General features: G+C 39.9%; 1 protein-coding gene across 1 annotated transcript in view; it reads right to left on the bottom strand.

Moving 5' to 3' along the window:
• The window catches only part of CDK15 (cyclin dependent kinase 15), a 76,799-nt gene that overhangs the window by 19,628 nt on the left and 38,276 nt on the right, over window positions 1–18,895 (bottom strand). Inside the window, exons 9-10 of the mRNA XM_037523847.1 lie at window positions 18,298–18,391; window positions 12,569–12,632 (exon numbers count right to left, since the gene is read on the bottom strand). Coding sequence (XP_037379744.1) covers window positions 12,569–12,632; window positions 18,298–18,391 — 158 coding nt within the window. The remainder of the gene's footprint in view (window positions 1–12,568; window positions 12,633–18,297; window positions 18,392–18,895) is intronic.

Raw genomic sequence — 18,895 nt, 5'->3', positions numbered from 1 at the left:
AGTGACTCATTGAATCTTTTGATTCACTGAGATAATGTATGTGAAGTGCCTGCCTTGGAGCAAAAAATAAAAACAAAAACAAACCCCCATTTGCTTCTCTTTCCTTTGAAAAGTGATGGGCAGTGTCAAAGGTGTGTGGTTAGGAGAGTTCTGAACCCACACAAAGCCACTTCCCAGCTGTGCCACCAAAGGGAGCAACTTAACCTCTCTGGGTCTCCGTTTTCTCATGGACAGACAGGGAATACCTGGTTCCCTCTACACAGAGTTGGCGTGAGAGTTAGGATAGTAAGTATAATACAAGTGTGTCCTCAATTTTGCCCCTTTCTGCCTCTCTCTCTTGCTTGATGAGCACTGCTTTTCTCTCTCTTCTTTTCTCTCAGTTCTTCCTGCCTCATTTTTCCCCTTGAAAGCCTTCGATGACTTGCTTTCTCACTCTGCTGAAATTCTAACTTGTTCCAAGCTGCACTTCTTACCAGCCTGACTTGAGTTTGAGTCCTCAGCGTGGGCCAGAGGCCTGTCTCTTAGTTGTTGGTGTAGTAACGTGAACACAAAATGTCCATTTGCCACTTATAAGTTCTGGGATGTCCTTTGTGCCATTTATGAGTTCTGGGATGTGGAGGGAAATTACTTAACCTCTCTGGTTAAGTCAATTTAGAAGTCCCCAAATCCGTAAAATGGGAATAAATTTCCAGTTAACTGAAAGGATTAGATAAGATTGAGCACTTGGCATGTGTAGGGGCTCAATAAATGTCAGTCTTACTCCTTTTTCTCTTCTTGCTTTACCCGTCATTGTGGAGGGGTAGCTTGGTCTAACATGGTGGTTCTCAAGCCAAGCTGCACATGAACATCATGTGGGACAGTTTTGAAAAAGGAAGCCGTGGCTCCACCCCCCTGGAGTCTGATTCAATGAGCCCGGAGAGTCTGTTGTGTTATTACTGACTTTAATAGTCTCCAGATGTTTCTAGTGTGGCACTGAAGGAGGCAGAGGACCCTGGTCTAGCAAAACAGGCAGGTCTACCACTCACCAGCTGCTTCCACACGCTAGTCTCAGGCTCATTTCCTCAAGTGAGCTTATTGTGAGAATTCAATTAATCAATGGATATAAAAATTGCAAAACATAGTGTCTGACACATACTTAATATGTTTTTCCAGGATGTGAAAATGGAAGCATGACAAGGGAAAGATCAGTTCTCATAAATTCTATCAGTAAAAGGTGATCATCTCATGGTCTTGCCTCTTCTGTAGTCACCTTGTAGTCCCTTGTGGTCCCACATCTTACCTACACTGTGCCTATCTCTCCTCCCACATCGATGTTGCAGTTATGTTAGCTGAGAGAGAAGGATCGATGTGTCCACGATCCATCACATTGCTTTTCTATAGTAGAGCCAAAGCCCAGGGCCTTTTTGTGACCTCCCTGCTCCCTGTCCTACTCTTACAGAGATAACCTGGTGCTGAAGGACCTTATCTCTCTCCCATTGATTTTTCCTGTAGTTAAACTCTTAGAGATCAATGAAAGAAGGGCCCACAAACAGGCATTTACACAGAACCATTTTGAGAGTCCGTTTCTTTTGCTGCAAATATCTCTAAAAATAATAGGTCTAGAAGTAGCTCATTGCCCTTCTCCTTCCAAAGATGATGGAATATTTTTCTCCATTTCCTTTCTGCTGTTCTCATTTTAGAAGTTCTCATTTGAGTTCAACTGTAATCTGACATAGGAGAAGCAAAGTAAGTTGCAAAAGGCAAGTAGAAAAGCTGATCATTTTAATTTCCCAACTAAATGGACTAAAGTTAAAAAGCAGGGAAGAACTATCGCTAACCATAGTCAAATAAATATTGAAAATGCTCATTTCATAGCTGATTCAAGTATGGTAACATTAGTCCATAAGAGTTGTTGGTGGTTTGATAAAACCAGGCACTTTCTGAGCCTAAGCTCAAGGTGAAACATTTTCTAGTTACTAGAGTGTTGCCACACTCACCCTAAGGTTATCTCATAGTGCAGTCTACTGAACTACTCCTTTGGAATTTCCTGAACACAATACATTCTTGAGATACCATATATTTAAATAGTTGATAATGTTGTTAGCCCTGTTCCACTATCTCAAGCAGTAATTTTAAAACTGCATTGCAAAAATCTGTCGCGCTTCATCTCCACCCAAATACACATACTCAGGCTGATGGGTAAATGATTTAATCAAGTTCTTTATGCCACTAGCCTCTGTCGCTATCACCTGCAGCCTTGATGGTGGTAATGCAAAAGGCGCTTGGGAGCATGGGTGCGGGGCACTCATGCCTGATTGTGGGTGTGGGCATGTGTAAGCGTGCACACCTGAGACTAGAGGCCAGGGCTGTAAGGGTGGCATCACTCAGATGGACAATAGCTGCGAGAGGATGAGCAGTATGACTATAGAAGAGGCAAGACCATGAGATGATGCCAGAGAGACCCAGAGAAAGAGCGCAGAGATTCATGGGGTTTTGGTGGGGTCTCAGCTGCCTGCCTGCCTGCCTCCCAACCTCCCAGCCCCTCACCCTCCTACCTGGCCCATGCTTGCCTCTCTGCCTGCTATGGTTGTGTACCTGGTTCCCTGAGACCTGTAAAATCCACTGAGGGCTCCAGAACTCTCCTTCATCAATCTGCCTGAATGATAGTGAACCTGCCTGGTGCTTGTTTGCACAACAAAGGCCTTCACAGCAACTTGCTTCTCTCTCCCTCAGGTGGCTAGTTGGCTTAAAGCTTCATTAGTCTTTGGCTCAAGGAGTCCAAGCTTGGCTCTTTTAGGGCTTTTCCAAGTAGGTTGTAGGATCCTGTTTGGGCATCATCATCAGGATGCTGAAAGCTAGTGTTCTTACCAAGGGTGCTCCTTGGCATTTGAGCCTGAACTCTACCTCATATTTGTGACTTGTCACTTTTCTAACTCTGCATTGAAACCTATGAATTCTAAGAAAATATCCCATCGTCTGAAGCCTGTTCTTAAGGAAATGGACTTTGCATTGGAAGGGGAGATCAGGTCCTGCTCCCGGTGGGTGGATGGAGAAGGTGGAGGGAATGGGCATAATCCTGGGGGCAGTGCCATGTTTAATGTCTGCCCACACCTACAAGTGAAGTTTGAGCTGTGGCATGATCACGCTGTTTGGAGTATATGGTATTTCATGATACATCAGTAAACATTTACTGCTGCCCTGCAGTCTCAGTAAGTGCTGAAGGGACACCACCTGCAGCCAGGTGTTCAGAACTAGGAGTGCACATACCTGGAGCTTGGTCTCCCCCCCGGCTTGCTTCTGATCAAATGACTTCTATGGCATTATGATGACTATTATCTCCTAGTCATCTCCAGCCTTTCTGACTGTAACTTCTCTGCTTCCAAAGACCCCTCACCCTTTCCTGAACCTTCGATATTTTCAGGACTGAGGGTTCCACATGCCCTTTTATTTCTCTACACACTTGGAATTTTACAAACCACCAGAAGCAGATGACTTCTTCCAATTTTGTATTTCTAGATTGGACTCGTGTAATCACAGGCTTCTATTTCCATTTTTTTTTTTTTTTGGTATATCTCCATTTTTTATATCTCCATTTGGGATCTCCCAAGGAAATCACAAACCTCAAATTGTTCAAGCCTAGTATTACAGCTTTCCTCACCAATCTGTTCCTTCCCCCCTTTTATTGCCTGTGCCAGTGAACAGTGCTATCATTCTCTCACCTACTGGAGATAAGTTTCTTCTTCACAACTTAAATCCAATGAGTTACAGTCTCTCTTTGATGCTACCTCCTAGATGCTTTTTATATTTGTCCCTCCATTCCTTATCCATTGCCACTGCTCAAGCTGTGACTTCCTATTTGTTTTTTCTAGAATTGAGAAGACTAGAGTGTTGCTAAATCGTTTCTAGTTTTCACTACCACCAATGTAATTTCAGATGTAGTTTTCCAAACATTTTTTTTTTTTAAGTTTAAACACTGCCATATCACTTCTCTGCTAAAAATCATCCAATGCCTTCTCTTTGCTTATTGGTTAAAGTCCAAATTCTTAGGCTAATGACAAAGCACTTTCCAGTCTGGGTCCCATTTACTCCTCCAGATTAAATTCCAGCAATGGTCCACCACAAGCCAACATTCTTGCTTCCCTGAGCAATTGACCTGCTTGGTATATTACCAAATAAACCTACTTTCCTGTTCCTCTGTGCAAAGTTCCTTTGTCTCAAATGTCCTTCCCCTCTTACTCACCTAAAATGGATGACTAGGTCCACTTAGTCATCTTTGAAACCCAGTTTGTGTCTCTTTCTCTCAGATAGTACCATAAATCCCTCAGACAAATGAAAGGGGCCTTTTTCCTAGTGTCCCTACAGGTCCCCAGGGGATGCTGAAATAATAATATGCATGTTGTATTATTCATTTGCTTCCTCCTCTAAACTATATGCCTTGAGGCAGATATCAATGTCTTATTTATTTTTGACTCTCTCAGTCCCTAGCAGTCAATAAATATTTGTTGAGTGAAAGTAAAATTGATATGTGGATGCAAAATTAAAATGAAATAAAATTTACTAAACCTTATTTTTAAAGTGTAAATGTAACTTAAGAGAGCCCACTCATGTTTCCTGCTCTGTAGAGATTGATGAGACAAGCCACTGGCCATGCGTGGAGCAGGAGCTTCTGATTTGAGGCAGTATCGTGATATGTGGAACCTTAAGGCCCTTTCTCTTGAACTGGGAAGGAACATAGCAGGGTTTTACTTAAAATGATTTTTTTTAAAACCTGCTTTCACTCATTTGCAATCTTTCCTAATTGTAACTTCTTTAAGGTCGCCTAGTCTCCCGCCATAAAAACTAATAACTGCCATCAAATAATTAGAGTGAGAAAACTAAAAGTAACTGTAGAAGCCAGAAGAAACTATTAATGAAGATCAAAGTGGCCTGTGTATCTAAATGAAATTCATTGACTGATTTGGGGGACAGGTTAATAAAGATGTTAATAGTAACTCCCCAGGAGCTTCAGCAGCCCTGCATTAGTCCAACAATAACGAGCCTGATAAAGATTTGTACAGTCCCTGACACTGGTGGCTTCATTAGCTGGAGTGAGTGAGGGCTGCTGGAGTCCAAGGGTAGGGACTCCACTCACTTTACATTCCAGAAGGATGCCATTAAGCTCATAGATTCTAAAAACAAGTCTGGACAGAAGGACATAATCACCTGGAAACAAACTTGGAAAAGTGATATTAGCTCATCTCTAGTTCAGAGCATTGTTTTATTGCCAGATCATTCTATTTGTCTGTTGATATTTGGGAGGTAATGTGGAACACTGTGAGGAGCACCACCTTGGAGTCCAATAGGTCTTGTTATTCTGGGTCACTTAATGACGAGGAGACTCTAGGAAAGACATACCTTCCTATACTCAGCTCTCGTCTATAAAGCAGGGATGACAACATTGCTCTGATCTGATAGGGTTTTTGTGAATCAAAGTACAATAATGTATGTAAAATACATGTAAGATCACTGTTAGTGCTCAATAAACAGGAGTGATTACCAGGAACAAGGTGAATAATAGCATATGTACTTTCTTGTGAAAGCAGTCAGAATAAGATTTATTCAAGTCCTAGATGATGCAACTGGAACTAGAACCCAGATTTCTCTAACTCCTGATCATTGATTTCATTTAACAAATATTTGCTGACTATTACGTGCCAGTTTGGGGGCACATATAAGATACCAGACATACTAGAAGTGGTCAGGTTTGCCTTGTAAAAATCCTTAGCACCCTTTTCCCTATACTGTGCTTTGGGTGAAACAAATAATGATAACAGTAATGCTGCCTACAATTAGCTGCTCTTATGTAGCATGTAGATAAAATAGAGTGGGAACTAACTTTTGTTGGTACTAAAAGTTAGGTACTTTATGTGGTGATGGAGTTAACCAAACTAATTGTGGTAATCACTTCATAATACATATATCCATCAAATCTTTATGTTGTATACATACAACAAACAAGATGTTATAATCCTATCTCAAAACATTAGGTACCATGGCAGATGCAATCCAATAATTTCATTTATTTCTCAGAACAACTCTGCAATATGAGACAGAGGAACTCAGCACAGTTAACAGAAGGTGATCAAGGGTTAGCTATATGGATTGACCCATCTCCAATCTAGAAAATGCCTATGTGTGGACCTGTTAGAAAACCTCTTTTTTCTATAAGTGTAAAATGGACTCTGGCAGGCAGTAGTAAGGATTGGCAATATGCTGTCTTGTGCGTGGAACAAAAGGGACACTTAGCATGATAGGATTTCTCTCATTTTGCAGGTCAGGGAACAAGGAAATAAGTAACTTTCTCAAGTGCCTCCAGGTAGACAAGGAGGAGCTTGGAGCTGCCATTCCATGGAAGAGTTGATGCCCATAGTCAAAACTCTCAGATCACTATCTCTCTCCTTGGTTCAGCCTACCGAATAACTCCTTCAGTTAGTAGGTCATGAGACTGAGCAGATACTGATATGGATCTTACAGTGTGTTCACAGCAAACACACAAACACGTGCTCAGAAGCTTAAAGCACAAAGCATGGGAATTCTACATCTACCCAATAGGGACAAGGATCATTTCAGATTTTAATCATCATCTGTCCCATAGTGGTGTCAGATGAAGTGAATTCTTGCACTGGATTTCAGATCAAGATAAACCCTTCCAAGACTATGGCTAAATTGCTGTAATAAAGTGAGGTCTGGTGTCAAGTTTTCTATCCCCGTTATTTCTTGCTTCCACCTGGTGGTCAAAAGTTGAAAAAACAGGAGTGCTGAAAATAACTGGGCATCAGCAGGATCCATTCGACTATCGTTTATAGTACATCTGATTCTGGGTCCCTGCAGGGCTTTTAGTACCGCTTTCCTGCCTTTTGATTTCCACTACGTTCCTCCAGTGGAAATCTTTCCATGTTAGTATTCTTTCCTGGGGCTGAAAGAACCAGGATAATCCCGGATGCTTCCCTGCAGCTGAGCTCATGTCACAAATCAGGCATGATTTTCAGCAGATATTTCTTTAAAAGTTTGAAGGCCTCTGTGGACTCTATTCCCTTCTCAATGGGAACAAGCATCAAAGAGACAGGAATAAAATGCTTTACACGCACATCAGGAACTAATTGCCAATTTGGCAAATGCATTGACTAATGTCATGCGCTGTTATTTCTAAATCCTCTCCTGTCCTTGACCCCCAGTATCTAGATGTAAACTTGGAACCATTAGTGGAGAAGGATAAAGTCTTCTGGTGCCTCAAATGGAATCGAGAGGGATTTAAACTCAGTGCTTTTGAGTGTTGTGAAATGAACCCAGCAGTACATTAATGCTAGGATTTGAGCTCACACAGCATGAGCGCTTTCAAAAACCGTGTTTAAGGAAGCAAACAGAGCCATGACAGACCCTTTCAGTGGAGCAAAAGGAGCTGGATGAAACAATCAATGACACATTAAAAACCACAACGGGGCTATAATCATGTGGGCAGAAAAAAAAGTTTTTCTTTATCACAGGATCTTTGCATTTAATGAGATGGTGACTGAACAACCTCCGAGGAGTAAGGCTTCCATTTACTTTAGCTGAGAAATGTCTAAATATTTAGTTGATTCTCTTAAAAGTCCTACATGGTTCTGTTGCAGACTGGTCTCCAAGGTATGCTCTTATTAGCTCTGTATTTTGCTTGGAAAATCTATTTAAGGGGAATTGGAAAAGTAAAGTCAGAAAATATTACTATTGAAAGCATGAAAGTTGACTTTTTTCCCCTTGAAAAGTTAACTATTTTTAACATTCTCCAAATACTTAATTTAAGAGCAACACATTGGCAGTTAATACTTTGTATTAATTGATTCTAAACATACTTCTTCTATACCTTATTGGTTTCAGTTGGACCCAAAGGGTTTGAGGCACAACAGGGGGGATGCTAATAGGGCCAAAGGAACTTTACATAAATGTCTACCCTTTAAATTCACACGACTGCCTCATATTAGCAGATTGTAGCCAAGCCCAATATCTAATTTGCTCTAAGCTTCTGGGATCCTCTATGGCACAAACCCAGCATATCCCAGATGGGGTATCAGTTGGGGCTTTCATCTTTTTAGACTTTCTGATAGTAGAATCTCCTCAGCACGCTGTCCTTTATTATTGCTTCTTGTGGACTTTTATTAAGGATCACCAAAATTTCTCCCCTCCCTCTCTTCAGGAGGCCAGCACAGTCCCCGCCAGTTTGATTAATGTGTCTTAGCTAATTGTGTGAAAGATGGCAGGCCTTTAGCAAGTGTGACCAGTTTATTGTTCAGCCAATCACAGGCGCCTCAGTTAGCATGTGAAAAGGGGGTGTGTTGTTGGGGGAGGGTTAGTGTTCTGGCGGCTGAGTCAAAGAAGGAGCATTTTGGGGGGTCACAGAGCAACACCCACTTCTTTGAGGGGATGTTACTATGCTCTACTAAACCTGTAAACCTCTTACTCAAAGCACTTTTTTTCTCCTCCCTCTTTTTTCAAGGAGATCTTTTTTTCCCATGGTGCAAGCAGGCAAGACACTGGCTACTCTGCAGATGGAGTTCACGTTCCAGGGTTTTTAATATTTCACTTTTATATTTCTGTTAGAGAATGATCCTGCTGAGAGTCTGGGAATCTGTGCTCGTCAGAACCTCCTCACTGACACTTGGATATATTGCTCTGAAAGCTATCCCAGGAGAAAAGATTAAACAAAAAAAAAAAAAAAAAAAAAAAAAGAAAAAAGAGCTCTTACTTTTCAAAGCCTACTTCTCAATCTACCCACATCAAAATAAGACAACTGGCCCTTTGAAGTGGAGGACACAGAGCTCTCAGTCAGCTTGCTTAAAATGGGAGGTAGGATGGGAAGGAAGGAGGAAAGGAAGGAGGAGAGGAAGGAAGGAAGGAAGGAAGGAAGGAAGGAAGGAAGGAAGGAAGGAAGGAAGGAAGGAAGGAAGGAAGGAAGGAAGGAAGGAAGTCAAACGTCTCTAAAATTATATCTCTCTCTTACCTTGCCCAGATTTAATCAGGCACAAGACTCTGATGGCTAGAAAATCTATAACCCTACTTATCAGGGCCCCAAGAAAACAGGTAACTGATCAGAGAAACCTGTCCAGCTGGGTGAACACCAGGTGTTTTTTTTTTTTTTTTAAACTGGTATAAACACAAAATGTCTTCCCAGATATTGTCCAGACAGAGCTTGGAAATGGCAGTGTGGACAGTGATGGACACTGGATTGTTCTGCCAAGTTCTTTTTTTAAAATATATTTTTTAAGATTTATTTATTTATTTTTTAAAGATTTATTTATTCATGCATACAAGACCTGGGGTACAGGCCAGAGAGATGCAGAGGGTAAGAGGATTTACCAGAGACAGAATGGGGAACAGAACAGGCAGACTGACTGAAATACACTGCTAAGGGGTGCAGCAGGTGAGACAGGAGAGGTCTGCCTCACCATGTGGGTTGCTCCCTGGCCGGCCAGGAATCAAACTTGTGCTGCAGTGGCTGTGGATTGCTTCATAGTGTGGTGCTTAACCCCCTGCGCCACCAGGGAGGCCAGACTTATTTATTTATACAAGAACTGGGGTACAGGTCAGAGGCATGGGAGGGTAAGAGAATTCGCCAGAGAGTGGGGAGCAGAACAGGCAGACGGACCGAAGACACAGCTGAGGGGAGCAGCAGGTGAGGCAGGAGAGGTCTGCCGCCCCATGTGGGTTGCTCCCTGGCCGGCCGGGAATCGAACCTGTGCTGTAGAGGCTGCGGACAGCTTCACAGCGCTGCACTCAACCCCCTGTGCCACCGTGGAGGCCCTGTTCTGCCAAGATCTGAGCTCTCCTGCTCCCTCATAATCCCGATACCAGCTGAATTCAAAGTTAGGGAATCTTACTACTGCTTAGAATGAAAAGAAAAGGAAGGGAAATCTCAGCCAGGATGGTGTTAACAGTCTCTTCTGTGACATTTTTCTGGCTCCCACCCTCTCTCCTATTCCCTTAATCACTGGTGTTCATGTGTGTGGAAGCAGCAGCAGCTCAGGGTTGGGGGTGGGAGTGCGGGTAGCTCAAAGGGACTTCTTGATTCACGTAAGGGGATGTCCATGGAATACAAATGTGAGTGACCCTTTTAAAATATAGTCCTTATGACTGCTTTATTAATAGCACTGACTCCATGACCAAAATATGCTGGACTTTAAGTTTTACAAATATGGGATTAGACATCTTGGCCGTAACTTATGGTTATGACTCCCTTCCACAAGCGGTCTGGCCCACCGCTGCATTCTGCCCAGCTCCTTGGGAGTGGGGCTCACAAGTGAGTGTGCCAGTAGAAAGAGCTGGTGAAAGAGGGGATGAATCAATACAAACCCAATCTCAGGGACTCAAGAATGTAGTGCAGACCCAACACATAATACAGCACCTGATAGGTAGTAGGAGCTTGACAACTTTTTACTAATTTGAGTTAAATTAAATCTTTACTAGAAAAACAATGCAAAGTAAGATTCTTATTGATGTTGGGCCTGGAGAATTCTCTTCATAAATAAAAAATTGCACATCACTTTGCAGCAACAGCAAAATGAAAATGCAATGTATTTCTTGCTGTTTTATTGGAACTCAGTTATGTTATTTCATACAGAATTTGTTAGGGAGGCATTTTGGCCACATTTTTATCATTCCTGTTCTCATCAAGGCATTCTGTATTAAGGATCTCTGTTTATTGCCTGAACCAATCTGAAACCCAAATGTTTGAAGTTTGAGGGACATACATGGTTATCATAGCAGCTTTGTGTTGACATCATCCACATTGTTTTCTACAACCAACCTGTGACCCTAAAGTTCTGCTTGTGGCAATGGTAGGAAGCTGAGAGATCCCATTTTCACCTGGAGAGGAGAATGGGTAGGAAGAGGTATAGACAGGTGGAAAAAGGAGAGAAACAAATTCTCCTAGAAACCAAAGCAACTGGAGATAGAGCCTATTGCAGGCTGGACCATGGCCTCCATAAGACAATGTTCTTTTTTCTACCTCAGAACAAAAAAGGAAATATCCCAAGCCTTATGGCTGGAGAGGCATTTTTCTCAGGTGCTAAACTGTAGCAAAAATAGTTAGAAATTGCAAACTACTTGTAAGTCACCCTAAGGCCATTTAGCAATGCACATGAGACTTCACAAAGCAGACCTAACTTTACAGTTCATCTTTGACTTGCTGTAGGGTTTCCATAGCCCAGTCAACTCAGGGTGCCTGAGAGACCCTTACATGTAGTTGGTTTTCCCTCCCAATTTTGAGGACTAAATGATATACATCACTGCATATGTTTAAGGCAACACAGCATGGTGGTTTGACTTACATATACTGTGAAATGATGACCACAACAGGTTCAACTAACAGCCATCTTTCCATACAGACTCAATAAAAAGGGAACGGAAAAAAGGAAAAACAAATTCTCCTTGTCATGAGAATTATCAGCATTTACTCTCTAACTTGACAACTTTCCTATATATCATCCAGCGATCATGTTGTACATGTTGTACAAACTGCAAGTTTGTACCTTTTGACCACTTTCCTTCAATTCCCCCTCTCCATACTTTCTATCTTTGATAACCAAAGGCTGGTCATTTTTCTGTAAATAGCTGAGTAAAAGTATTAGATGCTGGAGAAAAGAAGACAAAGAACTAGCCTTCTATGTCTTTTGTTTTCCTCTTTAATCTTTTAAATCTTCCTACAGAGTCTCCTTTCAAGAAACCCTTCCTGGAATAGTTTATACAAGTTACAAATAACAATTTGGGGTAAAGCCGTTTTTAGTAATGGGACGACTCAAGGAGATAAAGACTGGAAGGTGTGACTTGGGTCACAGTCACCCTAATTTTGTCCTTATCTCTACATACCAACCTCCCCTTTAATCCTGCCAGCAAGAGTATAGTTTTGGAATGGCCATCACCTGGTTCTCCAGCCTCCACTGTGGTCTTTTACCCTGAAGCTCACTGCTTACCTCCTCCCTTGTCTTCACATTCTGGAAGTGACTATGAGGTAATCTGAGCCCACCCCCCCACCACCACACACACACACACAGCCATGGGACCATTTCTCAGAGACTTTCCCCAGGGACAACACTTGCAGTACTTCTAAAATCCAACACTAGGAGTCAGTTCTAGGGACCAAATGTGTGACAGAAAATAACCAGGTGTCAGGTATAGAGGCAATGGATGGATTCTTCACTAATGGAGAGATGTCTTACTTGGCTGGTCCTAGGCTTAAGGAGCATCTACTTCCTTTCTGTTGTATTAGCTCTTTTTGTGCTTTATGGACACAATAACCTAGCAAATCAGTGCAATGGTAGTCATCTTTGAAACTAATAGTTATTTTAAATTCTTACTCAGCTGGCTACTTGTGTTTTATAGAGTGGGGGTGCTGATCTAACCTCAACTACTAGCTCAGTATCCTCCTTATACAAGGGTTGCTCAAGGAGATATGAATCTAAAAAGCTGTCCAGGTCTATACTCACTGTTGAGTCAATAATAAAACAAGGGCATACTGTTTTGTGGCCAAGCTCTCACACTTCTAATTCTCAGAGCATTAAGAAGTTCAGATCAACATTACCTGGATTGTAGTTAGGCAGCTTAGAAACCCCAGGCCAAGTGTCCTCAGTAGGGACTCCCAACACCTATATAAAGAGAAGAGAGACAAAGAAAGATGAGGGGATGGGACACAGGGTAGATGGAACAGATATGGAAACATAAAGACCGATCAGGGAGGCATAAGGGAGAGTTAGGTGTATGACATGTAGGCCAGCTGATATATACAAGAAACTTAGGTTTTTCCAACATTTATAATTTCATGGGAAGAAAGCTGAAGTATATTCCTATGGGCCTGTGATGGTTAATTTTATGTTAACTAGACTGGGCTAAGGGATGTGTCATTCCTGTGAATCTGTGAGTTGTTTTCTGGAAGAAATGAACGCTTAAGTTGGTAGGCTGAGTAAAGTGATTCACCCTTATCAATGTGGATGAGCATAATCCAATCTGTTAAGGGCCCAAGTAGAACAAAAAAGCAAAGGAAGGGCAAAATCTCTCTTCTTTCCTTTTGAGCTGGGACATTTATCTTCTCCTGCCCTTGGACATCATTGGTCCTGGTTTTCAGGCCTTCAAGACTCTAGGGCTTACACCAGTGGCCCCCTCAGTTCTCAGGCCTTTAGCCTCAGATTGCATTATACCACCAGTTCTTGCAGGTGGCAAATCTCACCTTCTACAATTGCATAAGCCAACTGTGATAATATTATAAATTTCCTTTTATAAATCTGTATATATCCTACTGGTTCTGTTTCTCTGGAGAACCCTGATGCACACAGGTCTTAAACCTGTGTCTTCACTAATTCACTGGTTATTCTGAGGCAGATCAAAGCCTTACTTAAAGTCATATTCTTATCAATGAAAATCTATTGCATGGTCACCATGTAGGGAGTTGGGGCTATAAAGAGACACAATTTACCCTTGTCAGTTTAAATTATGCCTCAGTAAGGACATTCCAATGTTCCCTGAGGTGCTCAAATTAAAAAGGATTTAAACACTGACCTTTAGGCAGTAGAATGTTGGCTAAAAAATGATCCCAAATCTAACTTGTTTTTTTCTACCAACTTCTTGTTTTCTCTGTGGCTTAACAGAGAAATACGGTATGTAAGTTTTAACTGGGGGATTGTAATAGTAATATCACTTGAAAAAGAGCTCATTCTTTTGAGGAATATCAAATTGAAGCCCTAGTTTTTAATTAACATGAAAACAAAAATCTCAGCGTATAAAATCAAAGCATCATATCTCAATATAAATCTTTTTAAGAAGTTCTCATACAAATTCATGTGCAAAATGCTGAATATAGATGACAGCCCAACTGTTATGGCAGGAAATCAATTGACTGATAATAATCATTCAGGAATTCAGAATCTTAATATCTGCCAGCTTACTGACTAGAACTCTGGCTGAGAAGTATACTCTGTACTGCCTGTTAGCTTGTCCTCAAACAAAAGACACTCAAGTGCTATTTTCTCTCATATAATAAAAAAATCACCCACCCAGTAAAAACTTCTTTCTTTGATCCATTCCCTAAACAAACTGAAAAGCTGCTGAGAGGATTATAGGCTTTTCCTATCAGCCACCCTGAGCCTACGGGAACACTAAGGATCCTAGAATCCATTTTGAAAAACCAACTGGACTAATTCTTCTTTTGTCGAAGAAGTCCACAGGACGGGAAGCTAATTCTTCTTTTTTAACCTACCGTCTTATGTATTTGCACAGATGTGCATGTAAACAAGTGGGTGTGATTCACATGTACCTATACATCTTCTGTGGGCTGCCAAAACACAATGAGAAGAAAGTAAAGATAACAAGGAGAAAACAATAAAGGAAATAATGGCTACATCCATATTTTCTTTAAGGTGAAAGTTACTAGGATTGTTGGCTATTTTGTCTTATGTTTAATTAAGACCAGTAAAATGGACACCAAAAAATTCTGAAACATTGTCCTAAAAGGTTTAAGATGTTAAAAGTTCAAACAAAAATTCAATATCCTTTATTTAGAAATTTGATGCTCAGTTTCTATTTGAAAGTTATTGAATTCTTTTTCACTTGAGAAAATTACTAAAGCTCCACTTCACTGTCTGGGAAACTGAAAACCAAAAATTGTTGATTTACTCTCTCCCTGAAGGCTCTTAAAAGGCAGCTAGCGAGTGCTATGTTTGAAACCACAGTGAGCTGCAGGGGCTGTTTATCTGCCTTTCTTGGAATGGAAACTTTAAGGCATTTTGATTAATGGATTTAAAGTCTGCATAGTTTATTTCATTCTGATTTTAGAAGTGCATCTGGGATTATTTGTTAAAAACATTCATTGAGAAGATTAGAGTTCTAAAAAATGGGTCCGAAAGCAGCGACAACTGTTTCAGATGTGAACACACACACACACAGAGTTGAGAAAGATGGTGAAATAAAGATGCAGCACTTTTCATTATGTCTTACTTCCTGAAAGTGAGATCTCAGGATAAATGTAGAGGAAAGTTGTGGTTAGAAGTTGGGAGAAATAGGATGGACCCACTGCTTTCAAAGAAGCAATTCCTACATCAATATTGTAGAACCCAAAATAGCTTTACTATTTTCACTTGGGTAACCTATGTTTAGTAAGACACAAATTCAGGAGCTATTTGTAATTTTTAAAGTGCTTGAGATGTAGTCATATACAAGACAGAGTAGATGTGCGTTACTGAATGGGATGACTGTCACTTCGTCCCCAGAGCGTGGAACTGCACATGTGATAACAAAACTATGGTCTCTACCTGATTGGACAGGACCAAGGGAAATGAGGTTTAATAAATATGAGCTCCTGGCACTCATCAGCTATAGCTAAGCAATATGAAACTTACTTCTTTGATCAGTGCATATTGAAAGTTAGATTGAATTATGCAAATTGATAACTCATGGGCAGGGGAGAATCTAATGAAGAGACAAATATGATTAAAAATGATAGGAAGCTACAATGTTCTCTTTATGCCTTCTCCAAAGAAGTCACAACTTTATGGAATCAGAAAATCAAATACAATTTAAGATGCTGGAGACTCAGCGAGGTTGGTTATGTGACTTGCACTACTTCATTACCTAAAGTTAGAGCTGGGTTCGGAAGTTGTGTCTCCTGATTCCAGGCCAGTGTTATTTCTAATATGTTTACTTGTTTTAAATTTGTAATGAGTTGTCATAATGTTCTAAATAAGTCCCTTTGATTCATTGCAGGGTAATAAAAATAATGGTAGAAATGAGTGTGGTTTCCTGGTAAGGACCAGTTGGACTGATTTATTAAGACACACTTGTTTTTGCTGCATCACTCATGTTTTGAAACATTATATCCAGATTCTATTCCAAATTCTTTCACTTACTGAATTACCTAAAATATCCTTCAGATGGTATCAGTCATCAAGATCAGTCCTGGAAACTTAAATCATTAGCTAGAGGGTCATCAGGTTCTGAGAAATGTCTAGCCTTTTCTTTCTGTTCTATGATCTTCAAGTGCTGTGCTACATGCAAAAAACTGTAAATTATTGCTTTCAAGAGCACAATCACTAAACATAGTATATAATATTAAAAAATCAGTTTATATGGAACATTTTAAATATACCAATAGCATATCTTATTTCAGTATTATGATTACTATTATATAGACATCCCTTTGCATATATATATATATATATATATATATAATTTGTGTTTGCTTTACATATATTTACATATACTTCACCTTTTGCCCCACCTAGACTGGTCAACACTTGAAGCCACACATCATGCAATTTTCCTATTCTTTCATGCTTTGTCACTTCATACAAAACCTTGCAGAGTATTTTATATGGTGAATGCTGTCCAATAAGTGTTTTTTCCTTAATAAGTGATTAGGAAAACCTCTTCAAATGGGTTAAAGATTATTGTAAGGTGAGATCTAGGTTACTTGTGCTTCCTCTATTGTGTATAAGGTATAATACTATGTAGAAAAACAGAACAATCAGTTAAATGTTAGGGAAGGCTTATTAGCAGTCAGGTTATTGAAACATTTCTACAGTTATAGTTGATGTTTCTAGCCCCATTTAACAAGAAGGAAATTGAAGCTCAGAGGGACTACATAATTTACTCACATTCATATAGCTAGGAAATAGCTAGAATTCAAACCCAGATCTGATTCCACAGCCATTGCGTTAGGCGACTCCTAGCCTAGATAATGTTATAGCATCTACTAATGCTATTTGAAGGTTGCATTTATCTGTCTTGCAGGAGAGTTTTGAGAAAGAATCTTTTGGCTTGAAAAATAAGTTCTTCATTTTTCTGTTGTTTCCCCATAAAATTTAATTATAGTGATTAATTTCTACAAAATATATTAAATTCACAAAGCACATTTTCATTTATCCAGAATACAAGGTTTTCTGGGTCATGAGTCTGCAGCACTAGACTGATTTGCATAGAATTTCTTCATAGAAATGAGCTGTCGACCCCCTAACTCATTTCTCTTTTCATAAATGTTCCCTGAGGATTTTCTTTACTTTTATGTGTTATTAAATATGCACTCAACCTTTTTTTTTTTTTTTTTTTTACCTTTTTTAAAACAATAAATGTAGGGCTCGGACTCCACATTGGGAACACAATTTAAAAATAAAAAATTTACAACATTCCTAGACCAGCAAAAAGTTTGCAGCAACGAAATTAAAAATGTAAAAGAGTTTGAGAAACGTTCTCTCACCTGCACACAAAAAACCTATTAGGGCAATATTTCCCAAGACTTCTTTCTGTATGGGAGACTGTTACCAAGAATTCTCCAGATACCCGCTTGAAGCAAGCAAACTTAAAAGGAAACAGAATCCAGGATAACAAATGATGCCCTTCCCCCCAATTTAAAGTACATGCTACAGTGTGGATGAGCTTGAACATAATATGTTAAATGAAATGAGCCAGACACAGAAGAGAAATACTGTATGATTCCTATTACACATGCTACCTAGAATAGGCAAACTCAGAGAGACAGAAGGTAGTGGAGTAGTGACAGGGGCTAGGTGAGGAAAGGTGGGGAGTTAATGTTTAATGAGTACAGAGCTTCAGATTGGGATGATGAAAATGTTTTGGAAATGGGTGACAGTGATGGCTGCACAATGATGTGAATGTATTAATGCCAGTGATCTTTATACAAAGATCAATTGTATGTTATGTATGTTTTACCACAATTAAAAACAATCACCCCTAAACCAGAAATATGACTATAGTACATGGCTGATAATCTAAAAGGGAGATAGAAACAAAGGACATTAAATGCGAATGAAGTAGGAATAACTAATGAATAAAGAAATGGAACCCCATAACTAAGAACAGCTTGATATCTTAAGAATCTGGCTTGGAAGGAGCATGATAAATAGTATACTTCTCTCATGCTTACATAGGAAGTCTTTGTTTTATCAAAGTTCTATGAAAATTTGTTCTTGTTTTCAGCTGAAAAATATCCACGGCCAAATACATGATAGAATTAGAACTGGGATTGGCAAATCAGGGCTATACTTAAGTAGGAGTATCAGAGTGGTCCTGTGAGATTGAGACAATTGTAATAGGGAGCAGGTAGATTCATGGAGTGCTATGAGACAATAGATATTTTTTGGACCACTCATTTCCAAGGTGCTTTTACTAAAGCAAATACCACAGTTTCCACAACCTGAATATATAGCTTAATATCTCAAAGTAGACGGACTGCTTCATTTGTCTCTCGGGCAAATTTGGTTCAAAGTTTGAAATGCATATAGATCTTCCTGTGAAGAATTTTCTTACCTCCCAGATCTTCTCCAGCTGTTCAAGGATGTTGGAAACTCCAGGAAACAAAGGTTGACCCTGGAACATTTCAATAAAGATGCAGCCTGCACCCCTAGCAAAGGAAACAGGAGTCAGCCGACACTTACAAGGAAACCACATGTGAGAAACTGAAGTAACATTTCTCCTCTCAAGAAGTATTTTGGGGATAGTTAAGTAGGGGCCACATGCTAGTAAAAGTCTCGGGCAAAGAGACTATGCCACACCAAAATAAGAATGCTATCTTTTATTCAAATGGAATGCATCTAGCATTTAGGAATATGTTATATATAGCAAGCATTTTAGCTCATTCAAGAACATCCACTATCCACTTAATGAGAAGAGGGGAAAGTACTCAACTTCCAGACTGAAGACTCTGTTTCACTGAATATAAGATACTGTCCTGGTAAGAGGAACCATTATTTTATATACCATTAAGAAAACAAACAAGAAAAACCCCCTTCCAGTTAAACTACGACATACATGTTCAAAATGGCTCTTTTCTACTTATTGAAAGGGCTGTTACAAAATTTTAAAATTTTTTTCACATAATATTTATTTTTATTTTACTCTACTCTAA

The sequence above is a fragment of the Talpa occidentalis genome, unplaced genomic scaffold, assembly GCF_014898055.3.
Source record: "Talpa occidentalis isolate TD23 unplaced genomic scaffold, MPIMG_talOcc4v2.1 talOcc4.3, whole genome shotgun sequence".
NCBI lineage: Eukaryota > Metazoa > Chordata > Mammalia > Eulipotyphla > Talpidae > Talpa > Talpa occidentalis.
Note: the sequence above shows the minus strand (reverse complement) of the source record. Positions and strands in the feature narration are given on the sequence as shown.